Consider the following 18,950-nt stretch of genomic DNA (forward strand, 5'->3'; position numbering starts at 1 on the left):
AAACTCGTTTATTAGATGCTTAGATAGGTTAGATATGAGTTAATGTTGTTTATCTAATTAACACGATTGGTACTTTAACACCACGCAATATATGATCCGATGTTTATCGTAAAGTGTATAGAAACACAACGGTCTACAAAAAATAAAATGTGTGAATTCCTAACCTTGAGCAATATGTTGACAAATATATTTACCCGAACCATATAATCAACCATTTTCTTAGACGTTGGATGACCTTGGTCCTCATCCTCTATGGTCGTCTTCGTTTGCTTGATATTTTTGATATTATAAGTGATTTTTATTGGTAGCGTACACTCTAAATCACTTGTGTTACTCTAATTAATGTAGGATAATACAGTAATTTTGACTATATCATGCTCATCCCATTTCTAATTTTAAAACTCCCACATATTGTATTTTTGCTCACACATCCTCATGTACATGTGCATGATTTATCTTGTGTTATAAAATAGAAGGAAAAAAAATATCATTCATCACATGTACTGATGTGCATGATGTTTATTTATCCAGATTGATGTTTCTTATGTTCAAAAAATAATTTATCTGACCACAATTAATGGAAGGTTTTGTTAGTCCATACTCCATAGTCCATACTTACTACTTGAGCCAAAAACATAAAAACTCCATGTGATGTGTCATATGCGCACAATAAACACGTTGGTCAAGTGGGAACGCCCGAAGTAAAAGAAACTTGCAAGATAGTTGTACAAGAAAGCATAAAAAGGACATAAATTCTTTTTCTGAATTAGTAAGGTGTGTTTTTTTTTTTTTAACATGACGTAAAAAATTTTATTGATCAAATAAACGGTAGGAATACACATGAATATAATACACCCTCACGGTCCACGGTAATATCGAATTATGTAAAATAACCCATATAACATAAGTCATCTTAATATTGTCAACCTTAAAATAGACATTATGATCAATGAATCTAATTATCAGAATATAATTTGAATGCAAGCTTATAAACCTAAAAATACTCTAGATTTAAAAACTAAAAAAAGACCAAGTCCAACATAAGTCAGACAGAATCCCTAACACAACACCATTGAAGCCTAGGAAAGGCTAAGCCCACCAACCATCACTCACAAACCCTGTCGAAGTCGTCGGAGAGCACACTGCCGCCGCTCCTATGCAATCGCACCAATCCGATCAACAAGGAAGATCAAGGTCTTCATCAGCTAACTAGATAACAACGACCACCTCCGCCAACCGCTGTAAATCCAGACTATGGGAAGAGATAGACTGCGTCCTCCAAACTAGCAAAATCAAAACTCAGCACCAACCACAACCGCTGCACCAACCGCTAACAGCCTCTAGAAAACAATGACCACAGCCTCCGCCGACCACCACCGTCGCACTAACCCATCACATAGCCTCACCCGACGTCGCACAGACCGCATAGATGCTCCAGATCAGAACGAGACCGAAAGCTTATTCTTACATAACTTGAGAGGGATCCCACCCAACCCACAAGGGCTGGACGAAGCCTCGTCCGACGACGACGAAGAGACACGCCGCTAGACAAGGAAGTTGGACCCTCGTCTACACACACTGACGACACAAGAGAGAAAAAAATGTGTATTCTTCTTATTTCAACTCTATTGGTTAAAATACAAGGAGTGACCCTACCAACTTTGTCACACAGTCACACTTACATTTAGTTAAATTAGTAAGAATAAAAAAGAAAGAAAAAGACATAATGTTTTCATCATTTCCAAACAAGATCCATAAACCTATAGCTGCTCTGCGTGCTCTCATCCTAGGGCGAAAAAACCCTAGCACTATGTACGGTGCGCGGCCTCCGGCATCTCTACTTCTATCAAGATCCCCTCCTCCATCCTCTCAACCTCCCTCACCATGTCAACCACTCTGGAAGATGTCACTGTTAGCTTCACAACCTCCTTAGAGATGTCATATCGATATCTCACATGGACCATGCTAATGAACCCCGATTAGATCCTCAGATCTACCTCCTTGCCAAAGCAAGCACCATCAAGCATGTGAACCTCTGGCCTTGGATCCGCATATATAGTCAGTTCAAAACGTATATGGACGTTGAATCAGAGTTTTAGGGTTCCAACCAAGGGCAAGAACCTCTTTATTTTCACCTTTGACCTACCCCGAGATCGCAACAGGGTATTTTAGGGTGGTCCTTGGTATTATCAGAAGGCCCCGTTGGTCATATAGGAGTATGATGGCCATATACTTTATTCTTCTGGATCGGCATTCTGAACATCCCACCGGCGCTTGCGAAAGACAAGTATATCAAAAATGTGGTGTATGTGGCTGGCAACTATATTTACAAGGATGAGAAGCTTTTTGTTGAAACAAAACAAGTTAGGGTTAGGGATTGTTCGATCCCAAGCCGGTTCTACGCAAATTTGTCATCATTTGCATGGATGTTATTTAAGAAGGGTGCAAAAATTCTGCAATCCTAGCTCTGCTCACTGTGGACAAATGTAAGCAGGTCTCGGCTGTGGAAACATTTAAGCGCGTGTGTCCTTTCGTCACCATTTGCTTCTCTCAAGAAGCTTAAGTTGAGCAACGATACTGCAGGGGAGAGTTCTCTATCCTCCCTAAAAAAGCAGAAGACCCCTATCTCTCGAATTACTGAAAGAGCTCTAAACTTGATAAAGAGTTGTAATGGTGCTCTTATTCTTGCCTTGGATAACAATGAGGACAGTGAAGAGAGCAAGAAGAAGAGGGGACGTCCAATGGGTTCAAGGAACAAGAATCCTTCTAAGTCAAAGAAGAGAGAGATCGATGATGGTATGAAAATGCAGTTTGGTGGTATCCTTCTAGCTCTAAGGGCAAGGATGCAGTTTGAGTTTTTATTATTTGTCTAACATTAGCCTATTTCTATGCTTGAATATAGCAAATAGGCTTACAAAATAAATGAGTAAATTCAATTAATTGGTGATTAGTCTATCCTATATATCAATGTGAGTCTCGACTCATAATTCCTTGTCTATCCGAAAATGATAACAATAAGATAGGATATGTAATGACTACTTTTAGCCTTCTCGTTTTGTAACCTTGATTAATTTGAAAGTCATAATGACATTAAAAAAAATAGTAAGAATTAAGTTTTACTCGTAATCAAAACGTCCAATATCATATCATTTGTGTAGACCAAGTTTCATTGTTTATAGTCAGAGGTCATGAGTGTGACAATATTGAAATCCTTAGTGATAGATGTACGACAAGAAAAGAAAAAAAAGAAAAAAAACAACAACTAGCCAAGAATTCAACCCATCGGGCGAGTCAATCTTCTTCACTCTGAACTGCTGGTTTTCTTTTAGGATTGCTCCAGCCTCCAGAAGTGCCAAGTATCTTTAAGACTATAATTTGCATATATCCTATTGTATAGTCATTTCTCTGATATACATATGATTGATTGATCGATGAAGGTAAAATTTATCAGTGGTGCATGAAAGATGCAGACATACAGTGTAAATAGTTCTCTATGGTACTATGATGTATATTATACACCCATTAGAACTAATTAAATAAAAATTATATTATAATTGAACCAAATTTATAATATTGACAACAATATTACTACATTAATTTGTTTTACACGATTACATATTATTGAAAACAAGTTACAATATCGATAACATTTTGTTTATAAACTTGTAAAGATATCATATGTTGACTTTATTGGAACAAAACTAAATTTATGACTCTTATCCATAATAACAACAAATTTGTTGTCATATCATAAAATGTTGGTATCACATATGTATATATGAGTAATTTGTTTAACCGAGTGTAATAGAATGGGAGAGTTGAAAAGATCTTGAGGGAACTATTGCCATTGTGTTGCCCTCTGGTCTGGGGATTATTATAGTTGAGATTCTTTTAGTATGAAGTGTAGGAGGGAGAGGAACATGATTTTTATGCAAAGCATGTGATGAGGTACTATCGCATTGCTGTTTGTGGGACTTGGTAGTAAAGACAGGTTTTATATATATGGTCTCCTGGAGCTTTTGAAGGGAGAGGAACATTCATCTTCCTAACTAAAATCCATTCGGGAGTGAACTAGAATACAAACGCCTTGAAATCAAAGAACTAGAGTAAGAAAGTAGAAGACAGATAAGTTTGTGAGGACAAAATTTGATGAATGTATTGGAAGTTTGGAACTAGGTATTTGGGAAAAGGAAGAAGAAGACTATTCAGAGAACCATAATAGTAAATGTAATAAGGAGAAAATTCGAAACAAACACAAAGAGAGAGAGGCCAAAAGATTGTAATTGCTTCCTATCAGAAAGCTCTTTCGTACGTACAACTGGTAAAAGCATCAAAACCTAAGTTTCGCTAGTGAGGTACAGGCCTATAATCCTCTGTAAACGAGGTAAGCGATTTTTCGGAACACAGAATGTGATGTTAAAAGAGGCTGCATGTTTTGAGATGCATATATAAGAAAACATGGCTTGGATAACGAAGGCCTGAACATGGTTCCATTGTGAATCCTGCCCTTTAAAAGTTATAAATTGTTGCAACTGACGAGTGTCCTACCTCTTCTGGGAGTATCGATCTGTTATATATTGATCCCGTGCACAATTTCTATAGCGAGACAGACGTACCTGGACTATAATAGACAGAGTTGGAAACTTGTACCAAGATTACATAGAACATATACATGGGCCGGAATGGAAATTATAGACTGATCGATATCTTGGAAAACATAGAACTCACATCAAGGCTGTGTTTGTTTCATGGATTTTGGGAGCAAGGAAAGGAAAGTCTTTCCCTTCCTTTGTTTGGGAAGCACAAACTCAGGAAAGAGCTTCCTGACAATCAGGAAAATAGAAAGGAAATCCGTTCCACTCAATACCCGTGGGATTCAGTTTCCCTTCTCGGTTCCCAGCATTAATTGCGAACTTTTCGGACAATAATACCCCAGCCTAAGAATGCTATTGCCAATTTTACCCATTGGATCCCTGGTTCTTCTGACCATCTTTCATCAATCACTGTCGTTTGTGCCCTCTATCTCGCCGTTCTCGTGCCTCTTTCATCACCCAGAAAGAGACGAAGTTCTATATCGAGAGCATCTTCACTCACAAAGAATTCACTTGTTCCATCAGTCAGGTATGTGATTATATGATTTATATTTCCTACGGTTTTTTCATGAATGGTATGATTTGTTTCTTCTTCTCCTTCAGCTTTCATTCCACTAACTCTTCCTCCGCAATCAACCCTCTCTCTCTCCCAAGTAATCAAAGGTTAGACCCCAACTCTCTAATTTTGATCATAGCATGATTAGGCTTCTATTTCTGTATAAATTGAGAATTGATTGGTACAGTATTCAGCTTCTTGCATTCATGTCGTGCCTTAATTGCTGATGATATTGTTCTATTTGAAGTTTGGAACTGATTGAAGGAAAAAAAAAAATGGGACTTTGTTTGATCTCTCTATGTAATGAGAATATATTTTATTTTCTTCAGTGTAATGCTTAATTGGACCGAATAGATGTATTGCTTAATTAAATTGAATAGCTCTGATAAGTGTACTGCATATTAAGGCCAGTATGTTAGTGTTACTGGTCTGTGGTGCGTTTTTGGTGGCTAAAGGCTGGATTTTGTTGTGTCCCTTTGTTTAGTTTGTCGACTTGTCTTGACTGGTTTGTCTTTCAAAGGCTGTAACATTGCTTTGGGCTTGAAGCTCTTTCTGGTCTGTTCTCAAAGGGTGTTGTATGGAAATCATTATCTTGTCATGAGGTTTATTGAATGGTCAGGTCAATTTTATTTTGGTATTAACTTGATATATATGAGGTTTTGAATCAAAATTTATGATTTTCTAATGTTTCTGAAAGAGGGTTATTGTTGATGTGCGATGGTGAAAACTAGTTGTGTTCTCTCCTTGATAACTAATGTCATGTAGCTGTGTTCTCTCCTCATATATATGATATTCTCACGTTTGATGCTGCAGATGCTCCTACTTAGTTTATTTTCCTCTTGTTTGATTCGGCAGACTTATCTGCAATGTAAGTTCTATTTTTGTACTGTTTTTAGTGTTTTACTGCAATTCTCTTGTCAAAAAAAAGAAAAAAAAGAAATCGTTCCATATTATGTCCCATGTGTGCTTTATTTATGGGGGTGGAATTTGAAGTGATATGAGAATACAATATAAGAACAGAATATATCATCTCAGTATGTTGGCAACATATGAATCATTTGTGATAAACTTTCTGCAGATGATGTTAGAGAATATCTGGACTTCCATGAACCCGATCAATCTTGTAGAAAGAATGACATGCTTGTTCTCAGGTTTCAAACCCTTCATCCTTCAGGAATAGATAGCTATGTATGTCATTGGAAATCTCTCGGAGGAACCAAATTTCAACTCAGAGTTCAGAGGATTCTAGATTGTATTAGCAGATAATAATAATTTAAACAGGAATGTGACCACTAAACTGCTCCAGAAACTTGGTTTTCAAGTTAGAAGAAACAATATTAGGCTTGATTGCTTGAGTACCCTTTGCAGTGCTCAAAACCATAGTTGTATCGATCTTCACATTCCTGAAATTGGTGTTCTTGATCACATGCTTGAAAGTCCCTGGCAAAGTCCCTCTCTTGTATAAACGATTGGTGTATGTTTGAATTTTTATGATATTCTTATTTAAAATACAAGGGTATTATTGAGACATTGATGTATTTTTACTTTCCTTTCCTGCACTAACCAAACACTGGAAAGGAAATCAATTGGTTCTTTTCTAGATACTTTCCATGTTGTACCAAACATAGGAAAGAAAACCTGACAGTAATTTTACTTTCCTTTCCCATGGAAAAGGCAATGGAATTGATTTCCCTTCCTGCAACCAAACGAAGATTACATGGTCCTCTTGTCATATGATGCTAATAGAAGTACCAGACTTGCTCCAATCGATTTACCAATCTGCATATGAAAGCGTCGATTCTGTAGAGAGAATATCATTGCTTGGTTTGAGACTCTATTTTTGCAGCAGGAAGTTGGAAGAGGACCGAGTAGTGTTGCTGAACATGATTGAAATTTTATCTACGGGTTATTGTCTAAACCTGCACTTTGGTAAGCTTTACTTCAGCTAAAGTGATTGGAGTAATCTGCCCTCTGTTTATAATCTACACACAGATGTATCTTTCTCAAAAAATATGTTACCAAGTGTTACCGGCCATGTGCCACAGATATATGACAAGCTCACCGGCCATATGCCAATCACACAAAGTAATCCAGTAGATTATTTCAGCTCATAGAGTTTATGTCCAGCTTCTTCTGAGGTATGAAGATTGAAGACTATCCATTTATCACATCTTCGACTATCCCTACCAAATACGAGCCGAAAACCGAAACGGTGTAGTTGTTCTCTTCATTTCGCCTTTATCCGATGGATTGGGTTTATATATACAGAATCAGTCATCAGATTCCGATATCGTCGATAGAAACCATCCGATTGTAAAGCAGTTTACCGAAGTTGAGTGCACAAGCTTTCCTCAAAGACTACTATGCTAATAACTGGCATGTTTTCCTCATACACCACCCCATGATTACTAGAATACAAAGCTTGTGTCATATAGAATGACCCACAGGCCTCAGCACCCACTGACTCTGGAGAAGAATACATGGAGGAAGTGGTGATAGAAATTGTGTGACAGTGAGTATAAGATTAAGATTTGGTTGACATATAACAGCTCAAATTGCCCAATGGTATTAGGTCATTCTTCTTTTCCTTATCTTTGTTCTAAAGTTCATTGGTTTGATTATTTGTGCTACACTGCTAGCATATGTAATGGATGTTGTGGGTACTAAAGCTAAAGTTTTGATTCCCCTTTAAACACATCTGGGAAACAGTTGAAAAATATCCAAATTGAATGATATCGAATCACGTCTCTAATGAGCTCCAATAACCTATTGGCTCAAAGAACAAATCAGAGACTATGACGGATGGAATTGTCTTGTATGTATGTGATGTTTTGGACAAGAACATCATATAAAGGACTTGCAACTAGAACCGATTATTGTGTTCATATAAATAAAAAATAGAAATGTTTTAATCATGTTCAAGTGAGTACTGATTTTGAAACAACGCACCCGAATAATAAATGTTAAAAGAGTATTCAGTTTTTTTCCATAACCACATGAGGTGTGGTAAAGTTAGTCGAACTACTTAATTAGTATGAAACCTTATGTCTAGAGTTCGAGTCTCAACTCTGACCAGTTTGTGACCGACATATTTAAGAGGCCTCCATATTTGTGTGCTTAAGATTAGTCTGGTTTTGCTACAATATGCTCGTGGACCTCGATCCAGATGCTAACTGGCTTGGTGGGTGTGTTAACAGCTAGCTAACATGACCTTAATGGCTTGAAATCACTCTCAAATAAAAATTTTAAAAAACTTGTTACTCGCCTGTTATATATGTTTCACAAACGGACAACATCTTCTCCATCAATTAACTTGAAGCCGCTATGATTACACCACTAAGATGTATTCTATACACCCTGACAATTTACGTTCTCTCGATTATGATCTTTCCACATTAACTTGTGACCCAGTTCGAAACCCTAATCCCTTCCTCAAAGACTAAAGACAACATCCTTTCAGTACTTCTTGGAATAATGATGGTTGGAATGTGCCCCTGCTCCTCTCTATGTTACCTGTTGACATTGTCCAAGAGATTATAAATGTGCCTACTAGTTTTGGTTTGGTGATTCTAGTACTGGTACTCTTATTTGGGGAGCTAGTGCCAATGGTTGTTTTTCTGTCAAAAGTGCTTATAATTCTCTATTTGATTTGTTTGCTTCTCATAATCCTTAGTGGAAAGCAATTTGGAATTACAATATCCCTCCAAAATTGAAGACTTTTTACGTGGTCTGTTATTCATAGGAAAATCATAAGCAATGTGCAAAGAGTTACTCGAGGTTTCACTTCTAATGCTTCCTGTGCAATTTGCTCTTCGGCTGATGAATCTCTCCTCCATCTATTTAGAGATTGTCCCAGATCTACTAATATTCGATTTCTTTTTCCTTAGATTGGAATGATTAGATTTATGCTCAACTTTATTGTTATGCTGCTGTTGAAAATGATGTTTCATAGTGCAATCTATTTGTCTTCATCTGCTAGTTCATTTGGAAATGAAGAAACACCTTTGTATAGCTTGTGCCTTTTAGGCACATTCTGTAACCAAAAAAAAAAAAGAGACTAAAGACAACATCAACCTACAATTCCAACATGAGAAGTATTAATCCCCTCCTCCCCGTTCTTTCAATGGTGAAATATTCAACTTTAGAAAAACTCAAAAGAAAAAGAAACGTTTCTAGTCGTCACATAACACACGTGTGACACCGGAACTTACTGATCAGTGTTGCAAATTTGCCACGGCTACGGCCGCCACCACCACCACCACACCACCATCATAACAACATGTGCCGACGCTACAGTGTTTATGTCCACGTGGCAACCCAACCATAGGGGTTGAGCTGGAGGAGACTAGTAACGTCACCATCACCAAATTGCCGCCAGAGATTTATACCAAAATGTTCGCATATTAACTCCTCATCTGACCAAAAGTCCAAAACACCCTTACACATTGGAGCAAAAAGAATCCCAAAGTCCACATCGTTGACTGCAGCTCATCCTCCACCGTTCGTGTACCTCAGTCTCCCGGACCCCACCCCACGCGCTCCGAATCCGCATCTCCGCCCGAGTATATGCCACGTGTATATGCCATCGTGCTCATCCCGGTGACGTTATCAGCTCCTCACTCAACCCTAGCTGAAAAAGCTATATATATCCACAACTTTCTCCTTCTCTCACCTCTCCTCCCATTCATTTTTATTCTCTGTAATTCTCGATTTTTTCGATCAAAACTTGAAAAATTAGGGTTAGGGATTTTGATTTTTTTTTTCCTGAATGTGAATGCGGTGCGTTTCGTGTAGCATTATCTTGTTGTTGATTTTGTGATCGTTGCGGTGGTGATGGCGGAGGAGCGGAGGTTCGGCGTGGGCTATGCGCTGGCACCGAAGAAGCAGCAGAGCTTCATCCAGGACTCGCTGGTGGAGCTGGCGAGGTCGCGCGGCGTCGATCTCGTCCGGATCGACACCGAGAAGGAGCTGGCGGATCAGGGGCCGTTCGATTGCGTGCTCCACAAGCTGTACGGCCAGGATTGGAGGCGCCAGCTGGAGGCGTTTAGGGTTAAGAACCCTAATGCGGTGATCGTCGACTCGCCGGAGGCGATTGAGCGGCTGCACAACCGGATTTCGATGCTGCAGGTGGTGTCGGAGCTCAAAATCGAGCACGAGAGCGACACGTTTGGGATTCCGAAGCAGATTGTGATATATGATAAGGAGACGCTGTTTGATCGACCGGCTTGGGAGGGGTTGAAGTTTCCGGTGATTGCGAAGCCGCTGGTGGCTGACGGCAGCGCCAAGTCGCACAAAATGGCTCTGGTTTTCAACCACGAGGGGCTTAACAACCTCAAGCCGCCGATTGTGCTTCAGGAGTTTGTGAACCACGGCGGCGTCATTTTCAAGGTGTATGTGGTGGGAGGCTATGTGAAATGTGTCAAGAGGAAGTCCCTCCCGGACGTCTCTGAGGAAGAGAAATTGGGGAGCCTGGAGGGTTTGCTTTCGTTTTCGCAGGTTTCGAATCTCGCCACCAATGAGAGGACTGATGATAAGTATTACAAGATGATGCATTTGGATGATACTGAGATGCCCCCGCAGAGCTTCATCACTGACATTGCTAGAGGGTTGCAGCGGGGTTTGAAATTGAACCTCTTCAACTTTGATGTCATAAGGGACGCCAGATTTGGGAACCGCTATTTGATCATTGACATCAACTATTTCCCTGGCTATGCCAAAATGCCTGGTTACGAGACTATCTTGACCGATTTCTTTTGCGATATAGTGCAAAAGAAAGAGGAAGGTGAGGTGGAGAAGATTGGTTTGGAGAGCTATGAGGCCCTTAGCTGTGACAAGGAAGTTAGGAAAACTTTAAGCAATGATGGGGATGATGGTGCTGTTCGGAACATAGACGAGGACCCAATTCAAGTCTAGAAGGTCTTGTGGCTGTGGCTACTGTTGGGTTGGCGGTATTGGATGGTTGGAAATAAGTTGGGCATTAGGTTTAGATAGCAGTTGGGGTACAGTGCTGAAATGGGTAGGTTGGTTCTTCGTTTTAGCTTAACTTCTTGACAACAAGAGTACATGCAGTTCAGCATTGAACATGTATATTCCATCCACCGATGCCTCCAGAAGGTACTTATCAAAATACTCTGCTGAAGTTTTAGCCTTTTAGGAAAGTCAAGTTGTAATCTGAGGCTTTGAAATCTTTCCTTTCGTAGAAACTGTTCTAGTTTGTGCCATAGGCACCTTTTAGTGAATGAATTTTGGCGGTTTTGTTAATCATTTTCTTGCGTATCAACTTTTGTTGAATTCATTGAATTTTATGATACTTTGTTTCCTTGATCTTGAACTAATTTATTTATTCATAGTTGTTTGATGTGAATTAACTTGTTTGGATTGATAGGATTTCTAGTTATTAGAAAATTGATAAAATTCTACCAGAAAAGAGAAACGTAGAAACAGTGAATGCAGTTGCTTTCTTTTCAATCTCTTTATTGATTGATATGATGGAATCTCCCTTTTTTGGTAGTTTTGCATATTTGAAACTTGATTATTCTGATAGTAAAAGGAAGCATAAAATGGAAAAGTTCCATGAAATTCCTAATCTAGTTTCATGAGACAGACCATTTATCTGTAACACTACATGCCTTAGGTTTTTGGCAAGTGATTCTGTGGTCATATAAGACATGTGGATAAAGAGAAATGGCATTTTGTTTTCTTTGGTCTAGCAAGTGGGAAACTACTTTTATTGATTGGTGTTACCATCTGGTAATACATTTGATCATAAGCTTATTTTAAAGTTCAGTGGTGTTTGCTGTTCAGGGGAGAGGGGCTTGTGCATGGTTTGGAGGTATTTTGAATTTTAGTAAAATATATTGGAGCAGCTAGTGTTTTTATATCCCTAATATAAATTTCAAGTTTCCCTTTTGAAGGTTTTGTGGGGACTTAAAGAAATAAATGCGTAATAGTTTGCATATATTGCAGGCATGTTTGGGGTGATATAGATTTGCAGGCAACAAATCTTTTAGTATATCCTTGATTAACTAGTTTTGAGGCAAAATGATAGATCAGCAAGATCCTGAAACCAAAGTGGATTTGGGATAGAATTGTGTTTTGGATCTGTGTGCTTTAATTGACCTTGCATGAATAGCCATATTGTTTGGATCTGTTGTTAGTAACGGTTTATAGCTGTATCATTGTCTATTATAACTTGTACCTCCGGCATATGTATGCTCCGTACGTGTCTGACTATTTTGCTACCTTAAATAATGTTGTTAATTTGTATGTGATGTATCGAGTATGCCTGCTTTCTAGGTTTAGACTTCCAACACGTCTTCTTTCTAAGTTTAGACTTCCAACACATGTTCGCTAGCTGTCAAAAGTTATAAAATTTGAATATGTTTCCAAAATTTTATGTGCAGTGAGCCATGTTGCAAAGTTTCTGTTGTGCAGTGCGCCATGCTTGTATTGCCACTAACCTTAGAAGAGGCTTGGTAAAAAACCAAAGAGGTTTTGAAGTGTTTTCGTGTTGCATTCTTTTACTTGGCGTGTTGCAACTGTTTTCCTTAGGTAGTAATATCTGGAGGCAATTTATGTTTTGAGCAAAACTTCTAGCATAAGCTTGTTAATTTGTGATTGAAGTACTATGTATTTTGGGTTAATATTGCTAAAGAGCGGATTGAACTTCTATGCTTCCATTTGCTTTGAATCTTTGATGTCCATCAGGGTACTCGTTCTGAATCTGAACCATTTGTCTCCATTATTGATTTATGGAACTCAATCTGAGTTTTCAAGTGGGTTTGAGTCTTCTTGATTGTGAATGTTTTTCTTTTTGGACAAAGATTGTGAATGTTCAAAATTCTGTCCTTAAACATGTTTCAAGAACATTGGTACTCGAATGAATTTCGTGATAGAAGCTGAAATACTGAATTGAATTACTATTATGGGATTGAATAAATACATTCTGTTCAGGTTATTCTGCATTTGGTATGTCTTGGCCACTGTTGAGGAGATTGTTGTTAAAGGAAAGTATGGAAACACCTGCTTCATATATTTTTATGAAATCTATTTATGAGTTTGGGTATCACTAAGACTGGTATGGACGGAAGTTGGTGATTTAGGATAGAAATGGTATCTATTGGAGTAATTTATGCTGCTGCAATAGATAGTGTGGGAACTGGGAAGATCTTGGATTAGTCTCTCCTTTTGGCTTTGGAGCTGCAACTCACTTGGTCTAAATTGAGATTGTATTGAAATGGGGTACCATTTTTTGGGTTACACTTGTAGTCTTTATTGATTTTATGTTGCTTGTTATGCCCTCTTTAGGTTTGTTTACATACTGCTAGTTCTTTCTGGCTCTCATATTTGAGATGTTGATTGATTTTCGCTTCACTTTTGTGCAGTTCTGTGTTCTTTTTTCCTCACTATCTATTAGACAGAGGGTAAATTTGCCTATTGCTCTCTAGTTTGTTAATGTTCCAAAACAAACCATTGAACTGAACCAAATGTTTGACATCAGTGATTTGGTTAGAGGTTCTCCTTTGGGGTATTGTAGGTGTTATTTGTACATGTTATGGCAACTTTGAAGACAGGTGACTATTTATATACTGCCGCCGGATCCCCAGTTACTTGGTACGGGCCAACATTACTGGTAGCAACACAATTTGCAATTTTTGGGAACCCCCACTCACAAGTTTAACCAAACTTAATTTTCAAACTTGATGTTCAAGATTTGTGGATCCCTGGATGTTTGCAGATCTCCTTAGTTAGCCTTAGTCTTAGTTATCCTCACATGATTGTCACTGGTCTGTCATTTTTGTTCTCTCAAACATTCTTCTTTAGCAAACTCAGCCGGGTATGGACTAGCAGAAAAGCCAATGTTGCCGTGGCCTTGGTTGGCTCTGAGGAGGGTGTGCCCGCTGTCCTCAGTTCACAAGTGCCTCCCTCCTGACAAGAAATGTTACTCTTGGATGCTTACTGCACCTTCCTGAGCCTCATGCTCAGTCTCCAACAGCTTAGCTCTTTTGTGTAGTTCAGTTTCTTCTTGTTTGCTGTGTTCTTCTAGGAGTAAAATCCATAGAGGACTTTTGAATGCTAGCCAAAGCTTTGAGCTTCAAGGCTTTGCCCCCTCTCCCATTTATTTTCTGCGATATCACCATGGGTTGTGAGTTTTAAATCAACTTGTGTACAGCTGATTCCCTAGCTATGCTTGGACTCCTCACCTTATAAACCATGCCAAGGTAGATTAGTCCTTGATCATATACTAGGACAAGGCATCAAAGAAAGTTGTCCCTCACAACTACCATTGTGGGGGACTAGGAGGGAGTTTGATATCGATCGGAAACAAAAGAGAAAATACTCTCAAATTGAACTATTGTGTCGGCTTTTTGTAACATTTCCATTAATCAATGTAATTGATGAATCTACTGCAAAAACTTGACGAAAAATTGCTTTGCTCTAGCTAAACCATATATCTTTTTTTTTTCTTTCTTTTTCTATTGCTTTGCAGAAATCAACTTTTAGCTTTCTTTGCTGAAGTTAAATTACAGCGGGAAGACCTCTTCCACAGTCATTTGAGTAGTTGATTAGAGATCTTGTAATACTTAATTTCATTGTTAACAATTGAAAAGAAATTATGCATTGTTTTTGCAGAAATCTAATAAATGAATTCTGAACAATAGTAACTAGAAAGGCTTTGAAATAGAATCCGTCCCAAGTAAACCAAAGGGGACATAGGTTCACTGTTAGGCCAACTAAACAGTTCCAAAAACTGATGCTGCGTAGCTAACTTCAGCCCTACCTTACTGATCAAATCATGGAGATCGGCGACTAAATCTTGGTACAATGCCTCAATTGTAGACTTTTACTCGTTGCTTAGTATAAAACTAACGCTTTTACTAAGACTAAAACTTAGGAGCACAATGAACCAAGCTAGAAAAGCGAGGCATTTTTACTTTTTCATCCATGCACCAAGCATAGTACCGATCAAATTACCAGGCATTGTACCAAGCCGTTGCAGATAAGTGAGGCATTAGGAAGCCGCCCCATACGGAGAGTCCGGCAGACTAAGGAAAACGTCCGGCAAAGGCTCTTGTGAAACGTTGTCAATTGGCTCAACCATATCGTAAAATTTGGAAATAGGTTGAGTGATCAAGAGACTATGAATACAGGGTGTGGTAAATACTGTCATTTTAGCTTAAAGAAACATAATATGACCGATACGTATGTTGCTTCTACACTAGCTGCCTATTTCGTAGGTTTGCTTGTGTGTTCATCTTCACTGATGTACAAGTCCTTGATGTTTAACTAAATCGTTATCCCTCTGTTGCACTTTTGAAGCTGAACTCAATTAGGTGGTTTGGTTGGAACTTGGTAATTGTTCTTTCTATCAGTCAATAATAGCTTGTATTGCACGTAAATAATCTCACCTAATATGGCTTACAATGTAACTACTAATCTGACTTTTAGTGCTTTAGACTCGTTTATATATAGGGTATCAACTTTTTCTTTATTTTACACTCGTCTACTGATGTTACAGTAGGAGACTCATCAGGATTGGAGAAACCTTTCTTGTGTCTAATAAAGTTGGAAATGCCAGTGACAGTTGAATTTGACATAATGCTATAATATGGTCAAAGCCTTAATTAGTTTAAGAACTAAACTGAAATTATCCTATTTTATATCTGAAAGAAATCGTATCAATAATAAGATTAGAGGACTTGGAGCTAGAAACAGGTCTCTTCATGAAGTACAATATATGTTCTTAATGATACTATAAGTACATCTTCTGTATACAAAGTATAATTACAAGAATGTGGAAGTATCTTTTCACATAGCTGCATCAAACAAAGAAAATTTTGATAAGGGAATGAAAAAAAACAATAAGGGATGTGGAAGTATCTCTTTTCACATAGCCAAAGCCTTATTAATGAATAACGAATGCAGTATTTTTCTGTATGAAATCGAAGTTCTTCAAATCAATAAGGGATATCTTCTAGGAGCTAGATTGGATGTGGTTATGACATTGATCTGCAAAAAGAAAGAAAGATATATTAACATCTGTAAAAAGAGGAGAACATTTGATGGAAATCACTTACAGAATAATAATCAACCAGATGAAAAGTAATTAAACAGAACAGATAAATAAACTAGACTAGAGGGATGCTTTCTATGTAAGATAAATAAACTAAATCTTGTTTAGATATTAGTGAACAGATCGAGGAAAAATGAGAGAGAGAGAGAGATATATATATATATATATATATATATATATATATATATATATATATATATATATATATATATATGAGTTGAATTTATGAACTTACTGCAGAATATTTTTCCAGTAGGATTCACTTGTATCATCATCCATGAGTCTCTCCCAAGCCTCAAAGATGGAAGTGGGCGATGACTGACATGCATCTGGAATATCACTTGTACTAGTGCTTTCAATTCGGTTGTTGGTAGTGGAACTCCCAGGAGATGATGATGAAACCAATTCAGGATACTGGTTCTTGAAGTTCTGCATACCATAGCAGTTGTTGTTAATATTGCTATTAAATCCTTCAAACCCTTCCAATGTGTTGGAAATAGTGTTCAAGTCATTAGGTGCCCCGGGGATGCTAGCTCCGTCCCATTCTTGATCTCTGTCGACCATGCTGCTTGCTCCATTGAAGTTCCCTCCAAAGAGGTTAATATTCTGAGAACCAAAAGGACCAATACCAGTCTTGTTGTCTATATCAGGAGTTGCAATTGATGAATTTATAACCTGCATGTATAAATTTTGCAGTAACTGCATTTTAGATAGCTGTGCAGCACTAGCTTGTAGCCTTACTGCATTGTCCCATGGATTACTAGTCACCATGTTGCCGACACTCGCCATGCTAAGCAACTGTGAAAGGTTCAGAAGGTGATTGAGGTCTGTCCTCGGCTTGTGGGTGTTTGGATCAAGTCCCATTTGTAGCAGCTTCTTTCTCAGGTGAGTGTTCCAATAGTTCTTGATTTCATTATCAGTTCGCCCTGGAAGATGAGTTGCAATCTTAGACCACCTGATAGAACAGCACCTCTAAGAGTTAGGCCTCATTATGTAATAGTACAAGTTATTTGCAAGAATGAATAAGAGAATCAAACGTACTTGTTTCCAACCACTGCATGAAGGTTGATGATAACTCTTTCCTCTTCTTCGGAGAATTTCCCTCTCTTGATATCAGGCCTCAGGTAATTAGTCCACCTTAACCTGCAACTTTTGCCACACCTGTTGAGGCCTGCAAGCTTGGGGAGAGCTCTCCAGCTTCCATGGCCATTTCTGTTAATGTAATCAACCAACTTTTGATCTTCTTCAGTTGTCCATGGACCTTTCTTTAAACCGCTCTGATCATCACAACAAGGAGATCTACCCATTATCGTAAGAAACAAACGATGTCTAGATCTCAGATGAAAAGTTGAGAAGGATTCTAGGATTAGTTTGGACATATTGTTGAGACTTGCTGGTTTTATAGGTGAAAGTAAGAAACAGTTTTTCAAATGGTGATGTCATTTCATTCCTTTTCTCACTATCATTATAAATATTACTTGGTTCCCAAAAACAAGCAATGACGATTGACAGGAAGCAACCTAGAAAGTTAGAATCCATTTTGAATTAAATTTCTATTTATACAAGGATTAGGTAGTGTAATATTCATACAATGTTGACAGATATATTAATGTGGTTGATGAGCTTTGTAAATTGCTTTAAAGCCACCAGTCAGGATTCCATTGGGTTTAAGACTCCCTGAACCATAAGCCGGTGCCAGTAGGGTTTAAGGTTTGAAATGGTTTTGTCTGCTATCAGAGGGAAATTAAAAGGTAAGTGATGCGATGAAAGGTAAAAGATATGATGAAAAAGCAGATCAAAACATGTAACATAGAATGCATTGTGTGCTACTGCAGAAGATGTGCTGTCATTCGCTATTGTTGACCAAATGGAGAACAAGTATATGGATTCAGATGTCAGTGAATGGCAGTGTTTAACTTCTTCTTGCCTTGTTGGAGCCTTGATGTCATGATTTGTCATAAGGAATTTCCCAAGAGTACCATACTATTTTGTGTTTTACTCTAATCTAAACTTGCACTATTGCTCTTATGGTAGTTAAAGGAGAAAAAAGACTGCCTCAGTATTGAGAAACAGCTGATGAAGTTGAAGGACATAGAGGTATAGAGCATGGTGCATCACAAATCTTCAAACTTCAAATGAATACACAAATTTTGGAGACAACTACTAGCAGTACTCAAGTCAAATCCACTTGTACTTTATGGCGTTCGAGTGATCTGTTGTTGTTTTACTTGTACCAAGCTAATTGATCACTGTTGATGTGCCATTAAACTTATCCAAATGACTAACAATTTGCACACCAGTAAGGTATGGTCGAGCAGAAGTTATGCGCGCAGCATCTGCTTTTATGGCAGATGAACTATATGCAGCAACAATGTAGCTATTCATGTTACATTTTGTTTACCCAGAACTATATTCAGTTTGAAGATGAATTATATTCAGTTTTACTTGTTACTTGTTACATGTTACTTGACCAAAAAAAGAAAAAAAGAACTATATTCAGTTTTATTCATGGAAGATGAATTATTATTCAATGGTTGAGAATTCAAATGTTTGATTGTCTAAAAGGATGATGCATGGTTCAATTTGTCATCTTCTAATTTTCTTCATGTGATAGTGTTATATTCTTACATATATCCTCATCTTTAGGTGATTCTAGTGATATTGAGTCATGCAAGACCTCATTACTAGGTAACAAAACTAAGCTCCTTTCCAGTATTTCTTCGTTTAT

At 38.0% G+C, this 18,950-nt stretch overlaps 2 protein-coding genes and 1 non-coding gene across 3 annotated transcripts; 2 read left to right on the forward strand and 1 right to left on the reverse strand.

Annotated features, from left to right (window-relative positions):
* The first annotated feature begins 4,851 nt into the window (after positions 1-4,851).
* LOC101311967 lies at positions 4,852-6,677 on the forward strand. The gene is made up of 3 exons (XR_184743.1): positions 4,852-5,255; positions 5,962-6,016; positions 6,227-6,677. It is a non-coding gene; the product is annotated as an uncharacterized LOC101311967 (transcript).
* Positions 6,678-9,840: 3,163 nt separating this feature from the next.
* On the forward strand, positions 9,841-11,371 carry LOC101312158 (inositol-tetrakisphosphate 1-kinase 1-like). Its single transcript, XM_004300368.1, has one exon. It carries the CDS (start codon positions 9,982-9,984, stop codon positions 11,059-11,061), a length of 1,080 nt encoding a protein of 359 aa, XP_004300416.1. The 5' UTR covers positions 9,841-9,981; the 3' UTR covers positions 11,062-11,371.
* A 5,082-nt stretch (positions 11,372-16,453) lies between these two features.
* Positions 16,454-17,529, reverse strand: LOC101296299 (transcription factor MYB39-like). The gene is made up of 2 exons (XM_004301735.1): positions 17,264-17,529; positions 16,454-17,177 (listed from the first exon to the last, which is right to left on the reverse strand). The coding sequence occupies exons 1-2, from the start codon at positions 17,527-17,529 to the stop codon at positions 16,454-16,456; spliced, it is 990 nt and encodes a 329-aa protein (XP_004301783.1).
* Positions 17,530-18,950: the final 1,421 nt, after the last annotated feature.

The sequence above is a fragment of the Fragaria vesca genome, linkage group LG5, assembly GCF_000184155.1.
Source record: "Fragaria vesca subsp. vesca linkage group LG5, FraVesHawaii_1.0, whole genome shotgun sequence".
Lineage (NCBI taxonomy): Eukaryota > Viridiplantae > Streptophyta > Magnoliopsida > Rosales > Rosaceae > Fragaria > Fragaria vesca.

Coding starts and splice junctions, on each gene's coding strand:
- LOC101312158 (XM_004300368.1), top strand. CDS start 9,982: ATGGCGGAGGAGCGGAGGTTCGGCGTGGGCTATGCGCTGGCACCGAAG.
- LOC101296299 (XM_004301735.1), bottom strand. CDS start 17,529: ATGGGTAGATCTCCTTGTTGTGATGATCAGAGCGGTTTAAAGAAAGGT. Junction 17,178..17,263: donor CATGCAGTGGTTGGAAACAA/GTACGTTTGATT, acceptor CTGTTCTATCAG/GTGGTCTAAGATTGCAACTC.